The sequence below is a fragment of the Camponotus vicinus genome, unplaced genomic scaffold, assembly GCF_025532165.1.
Source record: "Camponotus vicinus isolate PSW18456_S1 unplaced genomic scaffold, iyCamVici1.0 SCAF_9, whole genome shotgun sequence".
NCBI lineage: Eukaryota > Metazoa > Arthropoda > Insecta > Hymenoptera > Formicidae > Camponotus > Camponotus vicinus.
This window is the reverse complement of record NW_028141981.1, coordinates 13,289,799-13,315,163: the sequence shown is the minus strand read 5'-3', so window position 1 is coordinate 13,315,163 and position 25,365 is coordinate 13,289,799. Positions and strand designations below refer to the sequence as shown.

General features: G+C 35.9%; 2 protein-coding genes and 1 long non-coding RNA gene across 3 annotated transcripts; 2 read left to right on the top strand and 1 right to left on the bottom strand.

Moving 5' to 3' along the window:
• The first annotated feature begins 9,129 nt into the window (after positions 1-9,129).
• Positions 9,130-11,235, top strand: LOC145976943 (uncharacterized). Its single transcript, XM_083108493.1, has 5 exons — positions 9,130-9,284; positions 9,573-9,941; positions 10,068-10,420; positions 10,514-10,935; positions 11,037-11,235. The coding sequence occupies exons 3-5, from the start codon at positions 10,363-10,365 to the stop codon at positions 11,196-11,198; spliced, it is 642 nt and encodes a 213-aa protein (XP_082964619.1). The 5' UTR covers positions 9,130-9,284; positions 9,573-9,941; positions 10,068-10,362; the 3' UTR covers positions 11,199-11,235.
• On the top strand, positions 9,835-10,302 carry LOC145976640 (uncharacterized). Its single transcript, XM_083107870.1, has 2 exons — positions 9,835-9,941; positions 10,068-10,302. The coding sequence occupies exons 1-2, from the start codon at positions 9,835-9,837 to the stop codon at positions 10,300-10,302; spliced, it is 342 nt and encodes a 113-aa protein (XP_082963996.1).
• Positions 11,236-12,041: 806 nt separating the features above from the next.
• LOC145976849 (uncharacterized) lies at positions 12,042-14,009 on the bottom strand. Its single transcript, XR_014440325.1, has 4 exons — positions 13,268-14,009; positions 12,694-12,968; positions 12,436-12,615; positions 12,042-12,316 (listed from the first exon to the last, which is right to left on the bottom strand). It is a non-coding gene; the product is annotated as an uncharacterized LOC145976849 (long non-coding RNA).
• Between the last annotated feature and the right edge of the window lie 11,356 nt (positions 14,010-25,365).

Here is a 25,365-nt window from a genome sequence, read left to right as displayed (position 1 = left end):
GACGCGACAACGCGACGTTATTTATCCGGCGACAGCAAACAGTTTTTGGTTATGGTAGGTTACGGTAGGTTAAGGTACTAACAGCGCTGTCGAACATGAATATGTGTTTGATTGAAGACGCGACAATTTAGCGTATAATATTATTATCATATAATATTTATACATCGTATATTTGTTTTAAAATTAATTAGAATAAATAAATGTTTAATACTTTCACTATTAATGTTAAATATTATTTATTATTAATACTAAATATTATTATTAAATATTATTATTATTAAATATTCTTAAATATTATTATTAATAATAAATAAATATTTAATATTAATACTATTTAATAATAATATATAAATATTTAATATTAATAATAATATTTAAGAATATTTAATAATAATATTTAGTATTATTAATAAATAATATTTAACATTAATAGTGAAAGTATTAAACATTTATTTATTCTAATTAATTTTAAAACAAATATACGATGTATAAATATTATATGATAATAATATTATACGCTAAATTGTCGCGTCTTCAATCAAACACATATTCATGTTCGACAGCGCTGTTAGTACCTTAACCTACCGTAACCTACCATACCAAAAACTGTTTGCTGTCGCCGGATAAATAACGTCGCGTTGTCGCGTCGTCGCGTCGTGTAATAACGTATGTGCGCGTGTCTTTCTTTAATCGAGTGGTTTTTAATTGCCAATAGTGATTATTCGACAGTGATTGATAGTGATTAGTGATAGTCATTGGTAAATTTCTCGTCTTTTCGAGTGAGTGAATGAATGTGATTATGTTGAAGTTTATAAAAGAATACAGTTTATAAAAGAAAAAAGAACTTTCGATTAATTATTTAGTGTGGATCTCTGTCCTTTAGAACGTGATATCTACGTTCAATTTGAGTGAAAGTACGACCTATCGGAAAATTCATTTCTCAAGGAATTACAGCAATACATCGAACAAGGTAATAATAACTATTCTTTGGTGTGTGAAAACAGATTTCGGGATGTCAAATAAACAGTGTTAGAGAAAATTCGCGAAAGAGAGGGGTTTTTAGTGGGTAGGGAGTATCGAGTTGGTAATTCGACTTGGTACTCGAGTCCCACATAACTCACCGGACCGCCCGGTGAATATGCATAAAATGCATTTTCCCCTCTCTCGTAAAAAAAAAAACCAATTTAAAAAAATAATAATAATTAAAGCGAAAACGTATAATAATAAAAAGTAAATAATAATTTGAGTAAGAATAATAATGACTTAAAGTGAGTAAGCAAATGAGAGAGAGAGAGAGAGAGGGAGGGAGAGAGAGAGGCAGAGAGAGAGAGAGAGAGAGAGAGAGAGAGAATGAGAATGTATGTATTCGCATGTGTGTGTATGTCTGTAGCGATCAGGTGATCGCAGCAGGCACCCCGCGTAAGCACCCGCGTCTGACGGTGAATCGCGCTACCCTTGCCTGCCTTTTGTATCCGACCCGTCATAAGTTAATTACTTCTTTTAATAATTTAAAAACTAAGCGTCGGACGAAATTTTGCCAAAGGAAAAATCGTCTTAGAATTGACTCAAGAATGTGTCATTTTAAGGACAATTAGGTTATTTTGAATCACCCTGTATATATATATATATATATATATATATATATATATATATATATATATATATATTGTGTATATGTATAATTTACACAGAATATTTTTTACGGAACACGTTGTAACACTGTTTTTCCGCAGCTTGTTATGCGTACGATTGTTACGCCACTGCGTGATAGCGAGTATTTATGACGCGAAATTCGAGAAAGAAAACGCAAGAGTGTAATGCTTTAGTGTGCGCGTACATGTATACTGACGTATACTATTACACGCAAGATGAAAGAGAAGATTGACTCTCCTTGTCACACAAACCGATTACAGCGCCGTCTGTCGCGATAGCGAGCAACTAATTTACAGGACTGCTTTACTCACGTGCCTCGATTTCGTACACACTAGTGATGTAACGAATGTGCGATTTTGGATATTCGCGAATGCGAATGCGGATGCGAATATTTGTTGCCGACATTCGCGAATGCGGATGCGAATGCGAATATTGACTTGCACGAACCTGTCGGTGACGGTTAGCCCTCGCGTAAGATTCGCGTGACGCGCGGGCGATGTGATTTTGTTTACCGGTGTCATTTCGCGTTCATTCTTATTTATATTGAATAATTTAAACTCAAGAAGACTGCTGAATTGTTTAGTTCCTATCTTAGCCAAATAAGATCTAGTCAATTTGTGTAGTTGTAAGTAAAATACTTATGTTTTTGGTTTTCGGTCAACAAAATTATTAATACATTGTAAAATTTACAATGTAAATCTTTAAGGCTGGTCAACTTAATAAAGAAAAATTATTGTCTAGTTTTTTTTACAACATTTTATATATCTCTTCCTTTAAAGAAACCAACTTTTACTAAAGTAATATTCGAAAAACATTCGCATATTTTCTGCGAATACGAATGCGAATGCGAATACTTTGAAATCAGCGAATATTCGCGAATGCGAATGCGAATGCGAATATTCGTTACGTCACTAGTACATACACATATGCACGAAAGTCTAATAGACCGAAATCTTTTTTATTAGGCTTCTAAACTCATTTCTGAAAGCTCACTTATATTCCTTCATGCAATCTCTTCCAGGAAGTAATCTTATTTTGCACATACAAACTGCAAAACTTTTATATTAAGCAAATATTGTTCCGACTTTACGCTAGAAGCCGATAAAACTGTAATTTTGCAATTTTCTTGATTTTTTTTATATAAAACCGGGAACTTCCGGGGTTATTTTTATATGTACTTTAATCGTGGAGAAACATTTATTATTCTGTGCAACTAATAAAAAGTTTTCGGTCTATTTATTTTATCGATAAAAAAGGAAGGTCCGACATCCTCTTAACTCGTATACTACCGGTGACAACATTTTCGCGATAGTAAATGGACCGTGATATTTAGTCGCTAACTTTGCCGAAATATTCTGAGCGGCTGACGACGACACATGCTGCCGCTTTAGAACTTGCTCGCCAATCGCAAAACGATGATCTCGTCTTCGGAAATTATAATAATGCGCCTGTTTATTATGCGCGGCCTCTAAGTTTTCTACCACCCAATCTCGCAAAGCCTGAATTCTTTCCATACGCTCTTTCCAACTTTCGGGATTCGCTTCCGCCCAAATACCAAAATTTAAGAACGCAGGAGTAGTCTGTAAGGAGATATGGTACGCCGTGTTGTAGGCGAATCTGAACTCAGCCAAGTGTATATCCCATTCGCGATGATCGTTTTCGAGAAACGCCGTAATCATAGTTTTAAATACCCTATTGACGCGTTCTACCGGATTTGCCTGAGGATGATACGGAGGTACGGTCGAGTGAATGATACCGTACTTTCCCGCAAACGCTTGTAATTCGCGATTTATAAATTCGGTCCCGTTATCGGCGAGAATCCGCGGCGCGCCCCAACGATTGACAACTAACTCGTCTAATAGCTCGCGAATTTTCTTTCCGGTAGCTTTTCGGAGTGGGCTACACTCGATCCACTTCGTGAAAAGATCTTGAATAACCAAGATATACGCGTTACCATTCTTACTAGGCGGAAAGGGCTCCATAATATCCGCGGCGACAACCGTCCACGGAGTTTCGACCGTTCGTTGTCCCATTAACTCTCTCGGGGCGTTCTGCTCTACTTTCGTCCTCTGGCAGGTATCGCATCGTTGAACGTAATCCGCGATCTCGCGAAACATACGCGGCCAAAAATAACGAGTCGCCACGCGCTGATACGTCTTTTCGACTCCTAGGTGACCGGACTGTGGCACGTCATGCGCTTCTCGAATGATATCCGCGCGCTTTCCCTCAGAAATTACTAACTTCCACTGTTCGAGATCGTCCACAACCTGCGATACGACAGCGTTCGGTTTTCGAAAGTAAAGCTGGTCATTTTCTATTTTCCAGCCGGAATATTTACGCGGTTCTGTTTCCACGTCTCGAACGCGTGCATCGTACCAATTATCTCCCGTGATCGCGATAGCGCACAGTTCGTCGGTATTCTCATATATTCGCGACAACGCGTCAGGAACATGGTGTAGCGCTCCTTTACGATATTCAATTGTGTAATCGTATTCTAATAATTCCAGAGCCCACCGTGCTAGTCGACCCGTGGGATTTTTTAAGTTGTGCAACCAACGCAAGCTGCTATGATCCGTGATGACCTTAAAACTATATCCCTCTAGATACGGCCTAAACTTCTTAATAGACCACACGATGGCCAAACATTCCTGCTCGGTGGTAGAATATTTCCTTTCGGTCTCCGACAAGGCCCTACTCGCGAACGCGATTACGTGTTCCACGCCCTCCGATTCCTGCGTCAACACGGCTCCCAATCCGACCGAACTCGCATCTGTCTGTAGCACGAACGGCAATTCAAAATTCGGGCACGACAACGTAGGCGGCGACGTAATGCATGATTTAATAGATTCAAACGCGGCTTTTTGATCATCCCCCCACTCCCAAGAGAAATTCTTCCGGAGGAGACGAGTCAGCGGTTCTAAGCGCGTCGCGCACTGTGGTATAAATCGGCGATACCAAGACGCCATTCCGATAAAACGTCGTAATTGCTTGATATTTTTCGATGGTGGATATCCGACAATCGATGCGGTTTTATCGGGGTCTACTTTGAGCCCTTCTTGTTGTATCAGGAATCCGAGATATTTTACCTGCGACCGATAGAATTTGCTCTTTTCGGAGTTTAGCGTAAGGCCTGCCTCTCCGATCCGACCTAATACGCGTTTTAACCAGACCAAATGCTCTTCAAACGTACGCGTCACGACAATGATGTCGTCTAAGTAGGCGAAAGCGTGTGGTTCCATTTCCGGACCGATAAGTCGATCCAATAAACGTTGAAAAGTTGCGGGTGCCCCGGTAAGTCCGTATGGCATTCGGGTAAAATGAAATAGCCCCTTTCCTGGCACTGTAAAGGTCGTCAATTCACGACTATTTTTCTCGAGCGGAATTTAGAAGAAAGCTTGGCTTAGATCGATAGTCGAAATATATTTCGCAGACCGCAATTTATCGAGAATTGCGTTCATGTACGGCAAGGGGTACGCATCCTTTTTTGAAACGCTATTTAATTTCCGAAAATCTAAGCAAAATCGATAAGTGCCGTTAGGTTTTTTAATCATGACTATGGGACTAGACCATTCGCTTCTCGACGGTTCAATAATTCCCGCTGCTAACATTCTGTCGACCTCAGCGTAGATCGCTTCTTGAATTTTTGGCGAAACGAGATAATACCGCTGTTTAATAGGAGCGTGACCGCCGACATCGATTCGGTGCTCCGTCAAAGTAGTCGCTCCTGGTTTGTCCGGATCGCCCACGATATGATGTTTTAAAAATTCGGTCAATCGCCAATTTTCCCGCGACGACAACTCATGCAAACCACATCAGATAAGCGAGTCAGATTTCGATAGCCGAGCTCGTTTCTTTTCGCGATTAGAGGTTGTCTTCGCGGCACGAGTAACCTCTCGCTCGTCGTCTTCCGATTTCCGGTCTCCTAATTTCGTGCTTTCCGGCACTGAAGGATTACCCGATTCACTATTGACTGAATCCTCGATCGTTATACTGAAGTGATAAATCGACTCCCGGGGCTGTTCCTCAAAATGATATACGACAGTCGGCTCATCCTCGAAATACCACTCGGGGCGTGCAAAATTAACTATTATTCCGAATATTCTCAAAAAATCAAGTCCGAGTATACACGGTACGGCTAGCGTTGGTAAGCCATACGCTATTACTGAATTCGTTTTCTCTAGTACAGTAAAAGGAAGAACCACTTCCCCCCTTATACGCGTCGTTTGTCCGGTGGCGGTAATCACTCGACGGCCATCCGACTTTCGAAACTGTAATTTTGACCGGTTCATGAGCTTGACAACATTAGGACCTAAAAACGTACGAGTCGAACCGCAATCTACTAAAGCGCTGATTTCGCTTTCCAATAATTTAACACGAATAAATAACATAGATGAAAGATCACGACACCCAAAAGTACTTAACGAAAATTCACTAGAACAATTGACGACACGAAAAGGGGGTTGGGGTTCAGTAGGAGTCGGGTCCCCCCCGTTATTCGACTCCCTTACTCTTTTCCCGAACAATCGGGACACGTTCGTAAGGTCACCTCCGCTCGACCGCAACGATAGCAGTGTAGGCGCGGAGAGGCGGCACAATTTCGTGAAATATGTCCGATACCGTCACAGTTCCAACATTTTAAGCTGAGAGATCGCGGAGTTCTCGTGTCGGCAGCCGTCGTCTCCGAAGACGTCGAAGTCGACGGGGTGGCCTCCCCCCCTATCGCAGCTCGATTTGCGCGATTTTTATTTCTTTTGTCGGCGCGCGAACTAGATCTTGTTTCCGGATTAACGGTCGGCGTACTCAATGCGGCAAGGGCGTCGATTTCTTACTGGACTGCTTAGCGTTGCGCGGCGCGTGGTATGCGAGATCCGGAAATAAAGACTTTTCGGGAGTCGAAGGGGCTCGATATCGCTGTGAAAGTTGATGACTAGCTTCCACGCGTGTCGCGACATCCTCTAAATCGTCCAAATATTCCATTTCATTTCTTCGGATCGACTGTTGTAAGCGCGTTAATAAATTTCGGAACGCGCTGCTGAACTTGTTCCGATTCAGTCCACGGGGGCGACAACCGATCAAACATAGCACGAAGACACGTCAGAAAATCCGCGACAGACTCCTGCTCTCCCTGAGTCCTTCTTATAATCTCTTCGCGAAGAGCGAACTGAAAATCCGGGTCTCCGAATCGCGTCCTCCACGCGTTTTTAAAGGTGGCCCAATCCGACAGTCGATCACGTCTACCCGGAACCAATGCAAGGCCATACCGGTAAGGAAAAATGGCAAACAACGTAAGATGTCTTCGTCGGATACGGGAACTAACTCGCGGCCTTCTTCAATACGAAGTAAAAAAGTTTCCGCGTCTTCCCCTCGTGTTCCCGAGAATTTGAGATTCCATTTGCGCATGACGTTATAAGCGGTCATCGCGGAATTCGCGGAACTTTCGGGTGTCGAATTTCGTCCGTTCGATCGGAGGGTGACAGGGGAACCCAACAACGCGCACGGTCTCATCTGATCCATCGGGCTATCAGGCCGGGTTCTCGTGTCCCTCGGAACCTCCAAGCGCTCCTCGTCCGACATTCCGCCGTCCGCGTTATATCTTTGGTCTTTTCGCACGCGACGTAATAACCGTGCAGTCTGAATTGAATAACTCCCCTCAGTCGGGAGTCTACGCCGCTGTAATTCTCGAATTAATTGTTCGCGACTTAACACGAAGATCCAATCGTCTTCTGGATCGACTTGACTCATACGATTCTCAGAAAAAAAAAATCAGCGAGAAATATAATCGAGAAAAAAAATTGAAGCTAAAAGCGAAAAACGTAATCGAACCGAATGATATTTTAAAGACCGATAATCGTCGACAATCTCAGAGTTTTCGAATCGATCAAAATTTCGACAATAGTCCGACAGAGGTTAACGAAAAAGAGGAGAAAAAAAGAAATTTAATAATTCTCGCTAGAGTATCAGCTGGGCCGTTCAAGAACAATAATATTTGCGCACAGCCGTTATACTCGACATCGACGCGTTATTCTCAATATTATTCTGCCGTTATTATCCCGTCCGGCGACCTTGTTTTTCAGTTCCCCGAATATTTACGAAATTTCGAAACAACGAAAGGTACGTTGTGATCCTTCTCGAAATTTCCCTTACGAACGTTTGAACGGAAATTTTTAAACGAAACGGACATAAATAATTTAAACAAAACGAAACTACGCGAGCAACAAGAAAAGAAGAAAGGAGAAAAAAAGACAATGGACGAAATAATACAATCCGCGAAACGATAGCCTAATCACGCGAGCCTAAAAGTTCGGCTAAGATATCTAAAAAAAAATTTTCCAAGATGCGGTTCCTCCTAAATATTCCCCAGCGAAACCTTCCAACGTTTAGCGGTTCAAATTTTCAACGCGGTGGCTCCACGTTGGGCGCCAAATTTTTGCGACGTATTTTTCAATTTCAAAGAATTTTCCTCAGATGGTAGAGAGAAATTTGGGGAACGAAAACGTCGTCAAAAGGAGAGAGCGGAAAAGGTACTTCGGGGCGTTCGGGGGAGCCGGGATGGAGGGTGTTCCTGCGCGAGCCGCGGCGAAGCGAAGGCCGTCTCGAGATCTCGAAGTTGGGCGCCAGATACGGTCTTTCACGTATCAATTCGCGAAACGCGAAATTCGCAACAAACATGGGCCTTTTTCGCCACGGGCCGACTAGCTCGCCTAACGGTAGAGAGGCAGAGTTAGGGGAAAGTTTGCTATAATCCTTGATTACGAGGCTCCTCGAAATTGGAAAGATCGGGCAGGCGAGACAATTCAACAATCCCAGCCGACATCTAAATAAATTACGCGAATTTAGAATAAAGAGAAATAACAAATTTATTCAAGAAAAGAAATATAAAAAAAAGAATATAAAATAAAAGAAGTAACGAATTCAAGAAAGAAATAAAAATAACATAAATTAGCAAATCTGAATTAACAAAATATAACTGCGGTTAACATAACTTCGAAAATTTGAAATAACGGAATATATAACAGATAATTCCTCGATAGAGCGATGATAAGAATAACAACGCGAAATTGAGACCCTAAGAAAGCGCTGATATCTGTAGTTCTCCTGGCTCGTTTTTATAACCGGACTTTGCGAGGCCGAACGGCGTTTCGAAAACGTAACGGAAATTTCGACGATCTCATCGACTCAATTTTACAGATCTTTTTACATTATTCTTTCACTCGCTCTTTTAGTCAACAACAATATGTTCGAAAAGAGGCTTAATAATGGAGCGCGAATGATTCAACAATTTGCGAAGACGGAAAATCTCGCTTGCGACGAACACGGTCGATGCGATCGATATTCGATGGCCATCGGACGCCGCTTACTTTCTTTTCGGCGTAACGCCTTTTACTCACGCGCAGTTCTCGAATTTCGGCGATTTCTTAATTTATCGTAATTTATCGCACACCGCGGCACATTCACACGCACGACAAATATCTCGAAATAAGCGCAAATCATAGGGCCATAGCACATAGCATGGCGTAATGGTCTTAAAAGTCTTAAGACGTAGACGTAAGCTTTGGCAACGCACAAGCTTTGGCGTATGTCGTAATGTCGTGCAACAAATGAACGATACGTGAATTGAAAAAGCATTGAAAGTAAGTAAATGATCTAATCATTTTTAAGTTTTTATTAATAGAGAATAATATTATAATTATATATAATCATCCTGAAATTAAATAATGCAATTTTTATTTGTTCTTCAAGTATGATAATAGTGAAATGAAAATATCTGTTTTGATTACATGATATATAATATTCTAGGTTAGTTGCAATTTTTTTTATTTATTTAAAATTGTGCAGTTATTATGAAAGAAAATAAAATAGATTTCTTAATAAAATTTATTATTTATTATAAAACAATAATATTTTTGTTGCTCATGCAGGTGCTTATCCAATAAACATAACATTTTAAGAGAGTATAATATGTACGCAAAAAACAAGAAGAAAAATATCAATTTTTTAATATGTGTGCTGCATTGGATGTGTACGTATATTTTGCTTATACGAAAAAAAAAACAAATCAGATGGTTGCACAGACGATGGTATGTTAGGCCAATTAACCAAAAAAGAGATCAATTTGGAGATTATAATTGTTTATTCCAAGAACTTAAGAATGATGAAAAAATGTTTTACCGCTACACAAGAATGAGAACTGAACATTTCAACAAGCTTACAGAATTAACGACACCGTATTTAAGAAAAATAAATAAACGTGCTCTTATTCCGGAACATAGACTTATAATAGCTTTAAGGTAAGAAATTCTGACATTATACAAGATTTTAAGATGTTTGATATGTATTGTAATTATTATAATTTTTGTCTTCATAAGAACGCTAAACACTAATTAATGTTGTGTAATATATGTTACTTTTTGCAGATATCTTGCTACAGGCGATTTACCGTTATCCATAGCTGTAGCTTTTAGAGTTGGCGAATCTACAGTCAGGAAAATAATAAAGGAAGTTTGTTTAGTGTTAATTAAAGTTTTACAACCTCTATATCTTGTTTGTCCTAATGATGAAGATTGGAAAAAATGTGCTGATGGTTTCTGGAAACGTTGGAATCTTCCTAATTGTGTTGGATCGGTAGATGGGAAGCACATAAGATTATGATGTCCTCCAAATTCTGGAACTTTGTTTTACAATTATAAAAAATATTACAGCATAGTATTAATGGCAGTAGCAGATTCTATATACAGATTTACACTAGTTGATGTAGGAGCCTACGGAGGTAAACTTTTAAAATATAAAATTATTCACACTTATATTAAATGTAGTGGAAATAAAGTAATTTATGTATATGTTTATATTTAATTCAATACAGGAGACAGCGATGGAGGAATTTTTAATGATTCTCAAATAGGAATTAATTTGAACAACGAACAATTAAATCTGCCAAAAGAAATTGTTAATCTTCCTGATAGCAATATAAAAACATTCCTATATTTTATTGGTGATGATGCTTTCAGACTGTCGAATAGAATAATGAAACCCTATTCTGGTAAAAACTTAAGCGATAAACAGCAAATCTGTAATTATAAATTTTCAAGAGCATGCAGAACTGTCGAAAGCGCTTTTGGTATTTTTGCCAACAAATGGAGAATATTTCATACATCTATTTGTATGCTGCCAGAAACTGCAAACATAATTCTTACAGCTTCAGTTTGTTTACATAAGTATGTGTTAAAAGAAGAGCAACACAACGGATATAAATATTACAGTCAAGAGATAATTCCAGAAAATGATGTAAATAATATATAAATACTTATGATGAAGTAACTCTATAATTATTATATGCATATTTTATTTATTATTATTGAAATAACATTCATTAATATCTATTGTAGAATACAATGTGGCTGTCATCAAGTGGTGTCGAAGAATGTAGTGGTAACGTAAGGGATGGTCAAGCTCAAAGGGATAAACTATGTGAATATTTTGTTTCTCCAGCTGGAAGACTGGAATGGCAATATGACTATATTCATAGAGGTCTATATCAGAATGAATAAAATAAACGCAATTATAAATAGTTTTTCTGTTTTTTAATCAAACCGTTTTGTCAATCAAAATACATTTGTCATCAAAATACAGTTATACATGTTATATAACAATTATATACAAAATACACACAAATATATTGTGTAATGTCGTAACAAAAAATAAATTCTTTCTTTTAATTCTACATAACACATACATATTTATTGCAACAAATAAATAAAACGCTTCTTTATGACACAGCTATTTATCCGTCTACATTCACTATTTTTAGTATAATAATAATAGTAATTTCTTATTTGATATTACATTAGATAATAAAAACAAAAAAAAATTTATTTTTCAGTCTTTAGTATTTTAGCATAATGAGCTTAACGAAAAATATTATAAATTCTTTTTTCTAAGTTACATAAAAATATATGAAACACATCTTTTTAACATAACTATTATTTATCACAGAACAGAAAATAAAATTACGTAATTACTCAATAAATGAAATAATAATTATAAATATGTATTAGAACATTTAACAAATAATAAAATTTGTAAGGGATTAAGCACAATGAAAAATATAAGGAATAGGAACAGGGAATAATGTAGAAAAGAAAGAGAGAAAAAGATATTTCTCTTTCTCTTTCTTTCTTAGGTTATTCCCTGTTCTTATTCCTTATATTTTTCATTGTACTTGAGCCCTAAAAATTACATTTTTGGTAATGATGTAGATATAGCATCCATGATCATTTTCCTTTTTAAATTTTTTTCATGTTCTGGAATATTGTTAAGCTGTGCTTTAATAAATTCTATAAATATATCATCTGGTGTAGATTGTTGTGAACAAGATTGCTGTGAAGTCTCCATATAATTACTAATTTTATTACTTAAACTGAAAAACGTTTGTTCCAACTCTTTGGTTTCATTCATTTTTCTTTTTTTAAGTTTTGGAGAACATTTTAGAACATCTGGAGATTTATCAATATTAATATTTTGTTTATCATTTGCATTTGTATTTTCCTTATTATTTGAAGAACAAGCAGAAATATTGTCGGAATCACAAGTTTCTTTGGCTAAATTTTTTTCAACAAAAACATTTGCTTCATTTTCACTTGCTTGAGATCTTGCATTAGTATAAGTTCTAAAACAAACAATAATAAATATTAAAAACGTTAAGCTCTTAATGCTAAAAACAAGTCATTATTAATATAACGTTAAATATTTTAAATTATGTTAATTTATTTACTACAAATAAACTACCTTCTTCTTTTGATGACTTGGTCTAAGAATGACAATTGAGAATAAAATGACCATTTAGAAGAATTAGGATGAGCTGCACTTCCACTTTTAGATTGACTTTCTATGTTTTTTTCTCACAATTGTATTGCTCTCGTAGTGAGCAACATCGTTTTTGACAATATTGTGGTGTGTAAAGATCACCTGTAATAACAATTCAAGAACAAATAAAGACATGTATAATTAAAAATAATTCAATAAACAACTGTATACAATAATTACCGCAATTAGTTGCAATCATTATTTTTGATATTTCCTTCCAAGCATTTTCTTTCATTAATATGTTCTTAAAATTTGAATTTTTTTTGTCATAAAGAAAAGGCCTTTCTCTATATAATTCTATAAGGAAATCATCACCATTTCTTTCTTCAACAATAACATTTTCACTAATATAATCTTCCAATACATCTTCAGCACCAATATTTAATTCATCTACATAATCACAGTAACTCTCATGGTCTGACATTTTTGTCCGATGATTTTTTCTTAATAAGAACCTAAAAAAAACTGATTTGTAAATTAACATAAAAAGAGAACAAAACAATTTTATATAAATAAAAAGAAAGAAAAATTATAGCTAACCTAAAATATATATCTTGTAATCAAAATTGTAATCAAATTGCAACTAACCTAGAATATTATATATCATGTAATCAAAATAGATATTTTCATTTCACTATTATCATACTTGAAGAACAAATAAAAATTGCATTATTTAATTTCAGGATGATTATATATAATTATAATATTATTCTTTATTAATAAAAACTTAAAAATGATTAGATCATTTACTTACTTTCAATGCTTTTTCAATTCACGTATCGTCCATTTGTTGCACGACATTACGACATATGCCAAAGCTTGTGCGTTGACTTACGTCTACGTCTTAAGACTTTTAAGACCATTACGCCATGCTATGTGCTATGGCCCATACACGTAACGAGCGCGACAAGGACAGCACGACATTCGCAACGTCACGATACGCACACGGTCACACACTCACATACACGCTAATTAATAACGAAAGTCGCACGAAGATCGATTACGGGGATGTCTTACGCGGCGTCGACAATTGTTTTCGACCGCACGGAAAGCGAATGCAATCCCCCGCGATTTACCGCGCACGTGGTCGATATACGAGAGCCGGTCGCTACGCGTTTCACAACACCCCGGATCCCGAAGAGAGACGAACAGTTCCTTATCGACTACGGCCGACGTTACGATCGTCCTTGATGCCTCGGTCGCTTGTCTCCGGTCGCCCGAAATACACGAAAATTGAAAGCTCGGTACAAAGACCGAGCGACAACGAGACACGAAAATGGCGACGGCGACAGAGCGGCCGGTCCGCGGACGGAATCGCGTACGTGGCTTACAATTATGCGATGGGCAACCTCACCGATACTCGTTCCCGTGGACAGGGGATGATCCTCGGTCTCATTCTCTCGTTAGGATCTCGTTGGCGAGATCACACACAACGACAACGACAAAGACTATCAACAACGACTACCCGTTATGAGCGCCCGCACCAGAGTGTATCCCTGGATCTCGCGATCCAGGGTCGATAGCGGCGTCAATCCTGCGCGCAGGAGTACGCGGATTCGTGGCCAATAGCGCCGCGACACGCGAGATATTAATGCGCCCCGCAACAACGCCGTATCGGGGGCCGTTACGGCCCCGACAATTCGAAAATCATAATTTCGATGACCCTGCTATCGGCGGTCTTCTTTTATGCCGATTGTTCGTCCTCCATCCTCGGATGGTAGCGCCGACCGGGCCCTGCGATTCCGGTCCTTGACAGCTGTTTGGTTTTCCGCTGTCCTCTTTTCGCGGGGGAGAATTCCACCCGCGACTCTGTGCTGTCCTGATCCTCGGGCGCTACCTCCGCTCTCAAATCGGAGGTCATAAATGTCGTACCGGTTGTCGCAAAAAGGATTCTTCTTCTGCCTCTTCCGGTTGTTTTCCGGCGGGTTGCCCGACGTACAAAATAATACAAAAAAAGAATTAGTAATGACGCAAAATTATAACAATAGCTCGTCTCTCTGGAGATTTCGATACGGCTCTCGCAATCTGTTTCTGGCGCGGCCGCTCGGCTCGCGCCCCGTCAAGATTTCCAGGGCGGATGGACGCGCGTTGGGACGGCAACGTCACAATATATACAGTTCTGTCATTTTTGTTGCGCGGAAACATGGGCCTCTAGTCCCCATGTAGCATAAGTAAACTTTGCGCAACCAATCACGAGTTATTATTTCAAAAGTGTTGAAACACGTTAAAATTTATTTGACAGATTTTAACATTTTCAGTCAATATTTCCGATAAGAAACGCATTTAATTTAATATTTATATACATGATAATAAAAACGAGCGATAAAAACAATATTTAAAAGTCATTTTAGGGACGTGCTGCTCGGACTGCTTACGCTCATTCCGCTTCATGGGGATGGAGACGATTTGAAATTCGCGTAATGAAAACTGCGGAACGCTCGCGATTGATTCCACTCTCGTTCCGCGTTCCGCTATTCCGCTGCATGGGTCCGCACCCTTATACATGTAAATGTATGCATATTGGAGCATTTGGACACGTTGGAATATGCAACGCAAAAAATCTCTATTCATATATAACTGCTATTCATAGCGATTTTCTTCCTAATGCTTTTTTTATTATTCAGTAATAGTTGCTTTCCATATACATAAAAACTCAGATAATTATCACTTGTGACGTCATAACTCATTTGAATGCACATTCTTTTTGATGCTAGAAAAGTGAGATTCTGAGTTTTTACTCACCCATGTGCTTTAGTGAGTCTAGTAAACTCAGGGTAAGAACTCAGTTAAATCTCACTTTCCTAGCATCAAAAAGAATATGCATTCAAATGAGTTATGACATCACAAGTGAGAATTATCTGAATTTTAATGTAAATGGAAAACAACTTGATTGTTTCAGGAGATTGAACTAAATGTAATGTTTAGATGTTAACCTCGGAATATACATATAAGTTAAGTTAAGAAAAATAAAGTTATGAAATTTTCTTGCATTATATTCTGTTAGTATATAAAAATATCTGACAAAATTTAGAAGGACAATTAAAACTATTTATTAAGAGGAGAATTAGAAAAAAGAAAATTAAGAACTCTCTTAATGAAAAGTAGGAATTATTGCCTTGAAATATTTATCAATTATTTTTTAACTCTTGAAATAAAGCTTCAAAGTCTCCTTGATAGGACCGATTTACATTTATAGGTCTTACCCACCACCTCCTCCGCTTACGTTGTCTTTTTTTCCATATAATGACCAACGCACTCCATTGTATAAATTTCAGGAGAAAATCAGGATCTTCCCATATATCCATTGCTACAAAATAAACAGTGTTAATTTTTTCATTATTTTCTTTATCAATATTTTTCTAATATATTTTTAATAGAATACCTAAGTTAGTTTCATGTTTATATTAATCATTAACGTTAAAAAAATATTTTCTATTTATATTACAGAAAATTTTGATTAATAACACCTTAAAATATATAATTATGTTATATATATTGTTACGTCCAGACCCTGGAATGGATGGGCCGTATGGAAGGACGCAACTTACTTATCCCGTGACACACTTTATTCGGGCGTGTGTATGGATCGGGTCGAACGAATGTGAAGGGCCTGACACAGGTCAGCGACCGAAAGTCTCTTTAACGCTGCGTTTTTAAGCCCATTCGTTCGGTGGCCCCTTTTCGGTAAAGGAATTTAATCCTTGTTACGCGGGATGGGACCTAGTGCGATCTCAGGATTTAGGGAAGAGAACGGTTTAAATAATTAAATTATACATTAAATTAAAAATACATATATTAAAAAAAAATAATGAAAGAAAAATACATCTTAGCAGTTGTAGGTATACGTGAGTGGGTATCTGTGTGTGTATGTATATATTCTCGTGGGTGTTACAATCGTTCAGAGGTCATCAGTCAGAATATACAGGGAATAATTTACGTTAAGAATTAAATTCTGACTGGTTAATACAATATACATATAATTAATATAATATAAGAAATAAAATAAAATAAAAAGTGAATGTGTAATAAAAAAAAATATGAATAACTCTTACTAATTAAGGGAAGTATAAAATTCGTTGCTTGCGCATATGTGTTATAGTTAGAATTAAAATTTTCTAAATTCGCTGAAACACAGGTCTAAATTAAAGTACAATAATAAAATTAAGATAAGAGATTCGCCAAGTCTAAGTTCGAAAATTATTCATCTATTTCAACGGTTTCTCCCAAAAGTAATGATAATTCAAAGGAAAATAATATAAAGAGAAAGAAAATGATAATAATAATAATAATAATATGAGGATGGAAAATTAAAAGGAAACGGAAGGGAGTAAAGAAAAACTACAAATGAAAAGATATATATATATATATATATATATGTATATACAGGGTGATTCTGAACAGACGTTTGTCTTTAAAAAGATAAATTGTCGAGTCTATTCTGAGACGATTTTCCCTTTACCAAAATTGTCTACGAGGCTTAGTTTTTAAATTATTAAATAAAATAGTTCGCGAATTACGGAACGAGTACAAGAGGTAGACAGGGACGGCGCAACTCACTGTCCGATACAGGCGATCATGTGGGGCGCGCGACGCGAACAGCTGATTGCTGCACACGATGAGTGTAACAATCAGTGTGTGTGTGTGTGTGTGTGTGTGTGTGTGTGTATGTGTGTGTGGGGTGTATTTATGCACGCGTATCCACACATGCACCGTACTCTCTCTCTTTCTCTCTCTCTCTCTTTCTCCCTCTTTCTCTCTCACTCTCTCACTCACTCACTCACTCACTTATTCTTACCTTAATAATGAGATTCTTCATACTGCTGATAAATAGCAGTGCCCAGTGTGTTGCACGATAATAATCGTCGTCGACGAGACGTCGTTTCTTCAACACGCAGTCTGACACAAATAAGCGAAGTTTTTTCTTTCATCACTTTCGACACTTTTACAAATTTATTCGCGCACTTAATCACTCACGATTGAACGATAAAAGGAGGAATTTACCAACGGTTACGGTACGAATTTAATAAACGGTTAACGCATTTAATTATTAATTACACACTCGATTAAAGAAACGCGTTAACAGAACGCGATACTCGATGCAAAGCGCGCGACGTGACGACCGACGACAAGCAGGTCAGGTTAGTACTAGCGCCTCTAGCGCTGCCAAACATAAACGTGTAGCATTACGCGCTAGTACTAACCTGACCTGCTTGTCGTCGGTCGTCGCGCTTTGCATCAAGTATCGCGTTCTGTTAACGCGTTTCTTTAATCGAGTGTGTAATTAATAATTAAATGCGTTAACCGTTTATTAAATTCGTACCGTAACCGTTGGTAAATTCCTCCTTTTATCAATCGTGAGTGATTAAGTGCGCGAGTAAATTTGTAAAAGTGTCGAAAGTGATGAAAGAAAAAACTTCGCTTATTTGTGTCAGACTGCGTGTTGAAGAAACGACGTCTCGTCGACGACGATTATTATCGTGCAACACACTGGGCACTGCTATTTATCAGCAGTATGAAGAATCTCATTATTAAGGTAAGAATAAGTGAGTGAGTGAGTGAGTGAGAGAGTGAGAGAAAGAGGGAGAAAGAGAGAGAGAGAGAGAGAGAGAGAGTACGGTGCATGTGTGGATACGCGTGCATAAATACACCCCACACACACACACACACACACACTGATTGTTACACTCATCGTGTGCAGCAATCAGCTGATCGCGTCGCGCGCCCCACATGATCGCCTGTATCGGATGGTGAGTTGCGCCGTCCCTGTCTACCTCTTGTACTCGTTCCGTAATTCGCGAACTATTTTATTTAATAATTTAAAAACTAAGCCTCGTAGACAATTTTGGTAAAGGGAAAATCGTCTTAGAATAGACTCGACAATTTATCTTTTTAAAGACAAACGTCTGTTCAGAATCACCCTGTATATATATATGTATATATGTATATATGTATATATGTATATATGTATATATGTATATATGTATATATGTATATATGTATATATGTATATATGTATATATGTATATATGTATATATGTATATATGTATATACAGGGTGAGCCATTTTAATTAACGCACGCAATTATTTCGGAAACAAAGCATTTTAGAGAAAAAGCTTTCAGACAAAAGTTTTATGGTTTCGAGGGGGCCATAAGACGGTATCATTGGTTTGACACTGAAGAGTCATTTGAAGGTCACGTGAAGGTCACTTCAATTTTTTTAAATGGAACACCCTATATATTTTTGCACACTCTTGTAGCTAATCTCGACAGCTTTCCAAAACACTATAATTAAGTACCTTTCCGTTAAGTACTTTTTGAGTTATGAGGCTTGAAATAATTTCTTAATTTTACATAAACCGTAAAATATCTTGTAAAATATTCATTTTTCGATTATCTTACCTTAATACTTTTACGTACAAAATAATAAGAGGAATCAATTGGTGTAAAGAAAACACATAGTTGTTTTTAAGAAAAAATATGGAATTGTTAATTGCAAATTACATATTTTTTCTTCAAAACAACTATGTGTTTTCTTTAGACCAATTGATTCCTCTCATTATTTTGTACGTAAAAGTATTAAGGTAAGATAATCGAAAAATGAATATTTTACAAGATATTTTACGGTTTATGTAAAATTAAGAAATTATTTCAAGCCTCATAACTCAAAAAGTACTTAACGGAAAGGTACTTAATTATAGTGTTTTGGAAAGCTCTCGAGATAAGCTATAAGAGTGTGCAAAAATATATAGGGTGTTCCAATTAAAAAAATTGAAGTGACCTTCACGTGACCTTCAAATGACTCTTCAGTGTCAAACCAATGATACCGTCTTATGGCCCCCTCGAAACCATAAAACTTTTGTCTGAAAGATTTTTCTCTAAAATGCTTTGTTTCCGAAATAATTGCGTGCGTTAATTAAAATGGCTCACCCTGTATATAAGTAAAAATATATACTTTCGATGTTTTAAAAATTATTTTTAAATTTACAAGAAATGTAATATGTTTTAAATGAAATCCCATATAACACAGAAGTTTGCATCAACATTGCTGCAATGTTACAACATTGCACATTGCAGTGTAATGCTGCAGAAATATTGCAGAGATATTATTTTGTAATATTACTTTGGCAATATTGCAGCAACATTTTAACATTACGAAAATGTATAACATGTGTTTCTTTACTTGCCGCTACGTGGCGACACCAAACTTAACTAACTCGTATTCGAATTTTCGTCTAAAGTGGATATAAGGTCTACAAAGGACTAATGCAGTAATTATATTTCTTGTCTTGAGTCGGTTTAATTTCTAATAAATTGACTTGATTTATTTAATATTCTGAATTCTAATAAGGGATCTAGATTATTAAACAAATAATTTATTTAATAATCTGGATCCCTCGTTGGGATTCAGAATATTAAACAGATTTTTCTTCACTGAATGGATAAATGAGAAATAGTTCATTTATTGCACGTATTAAAATATTCTGGTGTCGAGGGTATGTAAAATAATTGTATGTACATATATTATTGAGATAAAAATTTAATAAGAAACATTTATAGATACAAAATTAATTATTAATAAATTTATTAATAAAAAACACTAATAGATATTTTTTTAAAAGCGTGAAATTTTTTTAAAGGGAAATGTTTTTTCCTATTTTTCTTAAACATTTTTTTAATATTTTCAAAGTTTATTTATTAAATTTAAAACGGTCTGCATTTGTAGCAAAACGCGTTTTAATTTTGCAAGTACATTGCACCGTAACATTATTACAATCTTACATTGCAATATTCCTAAAAGCGGACATTTTAACGTTGCTGCAATCCCACAGCAATGGTGCAGCAACCTTTTGCAGTGAATTTGCAATGTTGCAATATTGCGGTGAAAGATTGCTGCAATGTGTATGCAATCTTTGTGTGCTGTATGGGAAGTGTAATTTTCAATAAAAGATTTAGTTACAAACGTTTCTGTGTCCAATTCGGACACAGTTCGGTGTGATCGGATATGAATTAAATTGACATTGAATTAATGTAAACAACATATCATCACATAAATTAAATACAATAAAAGAAAGATAAATAAAATAGATTGCTGTACGAGTCGGAAAAATAAAATTATAATAAATAAATTCAGTCGGAAACAAAGACGAATTTTAAAATCAATGTTCGCATATTAAGGACATAATAATAAGGCCTAAGGACCTTAGACATTATACACAACAAACACAACATGAAGTATAAAATATTTGTAATAATAGCTTAGTACGTACAGGTATAAAAGTGTGACTTGAATTTGTTTTTATTGAATTTGATTTTAACATTAAATATTCGTGTAACTTAATTACTTCTACGTATCATACGATATCATATTACAAATTAAAATAAACATAAATACTTACGTAAGTGTAGTTATTTATCAATTAAGTGAAAACTTTAGTTTCCACATAATTACTGCTTTATATAATTTTTACATGAAATATTAAACAAAAAGAATATAGAATATTTGTAATAATAGCTTAGTATATACAGGGTGTAACTGAAAAAGCGCCCACGGTGCAAATAGCGTTATTCCTGATTAAAAATCGAATCGAAAAGTTCTGAACCATTTTTTTCTATAGTGCTTAATAGAGCGGTAATTATTGAGTAAAGTTACGCCAATAAGCACCGACCTTTAGACGGGCGCACGTCAGTGAGCCGCGCGCCTGGTAGTGTGCGTGAGTGCTTCGCCGCTACGGCGCTATGTCATGCCGCTATCATACAATATTCTTATGCGTTGTAATAATGTGAAAAACTTTATTTTGCATTAAAAATCATATTTCTTCCGTCAAAAGCGTTTCCTTAAAGAAAATTTTGACAAGGAGGCTAAAAGTCGGTGCTTATTGGCGCAACTTTACTCAATAATTACCGCTTTATTAAGCATTATAGAAAAAAATGGTTCAGGACTTTTCGATTCGATTTTTAATCGGGAATAACGCTATTTGCTCCGTGGGCGCTTTTTCAGTTACACCCTGTATAGGGACAAGAATGTGATTTGAATTTGTTTTTGATATTAACATTAAATATTCTTGTAACTTTACTTCTATATATCATACGATATCATGTTACAAATTAAAATAAACAAATTAAAATAAACATAAATCCTTATATAAGTGTAGTTATTTATCAACTATATAAAGCAGTAATTATATGAAAACCTTGGTTTTCATATAATTACTGCTTTATAATTACTGTTTTATATAATTTTTACATGAAATATTAAACAAAAAGTATAGAATATTTGTAATAATAGTTTAGTATGTATAGGTACAAGAATGTGACTTGAATTTGTTTTTGATATTAACATTAATATATATATTTTTCACAAGCTGAACAAGTAAATATAAAACTCAAAATAAAATAAAATCAACAAGTGATGATGATAACTCTAAGGGTCCCTATGATGATGATAACTCTAATGTCCCGTTGCCAATTGCCAAACCATTGCGATTCAATTAGCGTCAAGCTAGTTCAACACTGATTGGATCGCAATGGTTTAGCAACTGGCAATGAGACATTTGCAACGTATTCTGGAATGGCCCTATTATAATTATATTTAATTTGTACTTTAGAAATTTTCAGTCTTATTAAAATTGTATACAGGGTGTCAGGAAAATTTTCAGATTCCCGAAGTGTGAAGGTAGATTGGCTCAAATTAAGAAGGAAGGACCTATACTATTTTGCGATATTCGCAATAATTAACGAAAAATTAATTAAAGAAGATCGGCCAATCTGCGTGAGTAGAAGCGCGCGGGGACGAGAGTCGTTCCACTGTAATCTTATATTAGGCGCGCGGCGAAGCGGTGGGCGGATCGCTCTCCGAGACATGATGGTGGCGTGCGATATATTGCAATACCGCGCCGAAAAATGACTCGTCCTTTTAGTGGCAAGAAAATGATGCGCTATCATTTCCACACCACCTTGCGGTAGATAGCATGGTGCGCTTTTTTTATAGTGATTTCCCCCGTAGGCCTATTCCACTCTCAATTTAATGTGAAAATTGTTCAAAATGCCGTTACTGTACGCTGAATGTATCGTAAATGTAAAAAATTGATGATGACAGTACCTTCACAAAAATTGATCTGTGGTTGAAAATCCTTCGATAAAATGTGTTGCACACATTGGTAATGATACGGGCGTAATCCGTTACACGTAAAACGTGATGTACCGCGTATCGTGAAAAATCAAATTCGTGTGCCACACGACGCACGCTAGTTCCAGGATTTTCATAAAATGCTTCAAGAATCTTTTCTTCATCTCGTACACGAAGACGCACTGCTGGACCGGTTATCCCGATATTATGCACGACATCCAGTTTCACATAATTATTGCACAACACGTAAAATTGTACGTCCATTTGGTTTTCGTGCACGCCCGGGAAATCATTCCACGTAACTTGCGGCCGCACGATAAGTATTTTCTCCCGCTAGCCCGTATGCCACAATCATATCCGTATATTCCTGCAGAGTATACTTCATTTTCACTGTTAATTTACTACGCGAACACAAGATTTTTATTAAAACCGTCTTAGTTCTCGTAGGCTGTTGCCAGAGTGCATACGCTAGCAGCACGCAACTACAGCTGAGCGAACATGTGTCGAAGAAAAAATATATAATTTACAATTAACAATTACATATTTTTTTCTTAAAAATAACTATGTGTTTTCTTTACACCAATTGATTCCTCTCATTATTTTGTACGTAAAAGTATTAAGGTAAGATAATCGAAAAATGGATATTTTACAAGATATTTTATGGTTTATGTAAAATTAAGAAATGATTTCAAGCCTCATAACTCGGAAAGTACTTAATGAAAACTAACTTAATTATAGTGTTTTGGAAAGCTCTCGAGATGAGCTACAAGAATATGTAATAAAAAATAGGGGGTTCCATTTAAAAAAATGCACTTTCGGTCTGAATCTCCTATTTCCGGCCGGAACCAGAAGTTGAAAATATCACCATTCGATAGAGCGCACCCGATTTATAAAAAAAATGTTTTTACTTTTTTGAAATAACCACTTCTCTAGTTTTTAAATGGGTGGTACGGGTGGTCTGAAACACCCTGTATATATACATAACATATAAGAAACTAATGCATTAATTCTGTCACTTATCTTTTCGGATAGCGTTTTAACAAATCATCAAAATCAGTAATATAATCAAAACATTAACATCTTTTTTGCTTTTTATCTTTGAGGATTTTTTTACGGCCTGATTCTTCGCTGTTACTAAGTTCTTTAGCAGGATTTGGTGGATTTTGGCCAGAGAAAGGATCATCATCCTGCTCCTTTTGCGTTTATTGCGTTTATTACGTTTTTTGTTGGCTTGGTTTAATAATAATCTGTACAGAAAAAAAATTACTGCATTAATCAATACTATCAAATCTAGTTTCAATTATGTGTACAATACATATTATCAAACTCAATTACGAAAGTAATCGAGATAAAAAGATAATTTGTGACGCTTTACATAAATATAAATTGTGAATAAGTATGAAAATTTTTTAAATATTCAGACAAGAATTTTTGTAGTTTGTATTTTGTATGTCGAAATTTTTGAGAATATCGAATATTCAAGTTTTCGATGATATTTTGAATTTGAGGGTTTGATAATATGTATCGTAAGAGATTACTACATATGATTCATATCCGGACTACTCATTATGTCAGATATATCATTATCCGAACTAAAAATGAGACTCAAACGAGTTAGACAAGAACCAACAATCGATCGCTTTGACTTTCTCACCAACAATGAATATCTCGTGGGTCGTGGACTCGTGTGGCGGCAAGCATGAAATTTTGCTTTCCGCGCATTGCACGTAATTTGGGAAGGTCAGGATTTCATTACATGAATAAACTTTGGACACAATATAAAAAGTTAATATATTTATGGAGTGTTTTTTAAAATGTTTCAGTATTTATTATCCAGTTTGTCATTTTTTAGAAACACTATAATATATATGTATATAATTAAAGAAATATACTATAAATCCTTTGAGATAGAATTAAAGTATTTTGCCACTAAAAAGTTAGGGCCATTCTGGAGTACGAAACAAATGTCCCGTTGCCAGTTGTCAAACCATTGCGATCCAATTAGCTAATTTGATTATAAATAAAATAAAAACACACTTATTTTTTTCCATTTTATTATAAATAAAATAGCTATAATATTAATAATATAAATAGTAATTATAATTACTATATAAATAGTAATTATAATTACTATATATAATAGTATATAAATAAAATAGCTATAATATTAATAATATAAATAGTAATTATAATTACTATTATATATAGTAATTATAATTACTATTTATATTATTAATATTATAGCTATTTTATTTATAATAAAATGGAAAAAATAAGTATATCTTTGATAGCTCGCCTTCTGCTTACTGCCACATGATTTGCTCATCGTTGATGAGACAAAATGTGTGGCAGTGTGTGGCTGAGCCAGCAAGACTCTTGCTTGCCACATGAAGAGTCGCAGGTTCAAGTCCAATAAATTCCAATTTATTGTCCTTGGATTTTTATAGAAAGCGTACAACTCTGGATGTTGATATTCCAAGTGATCACATAAATTATCTAATGGAATCACGCGAGGCTTATATTTTCCAGAACACATGCTACATTTAGCTATGGAAAACCCTTCCAATATGTAATAATTCCAGTGGTAACTTCCATTACAAATTACCGGTTGTGCCATTATTTACGTTTATACACTCACAGATCACTCAGATATTTCACTGAAATTTTGAAGGAGACTGAATTGTTGAAGGAAATGTATGAATAATATAAGCTGTGATATATCAG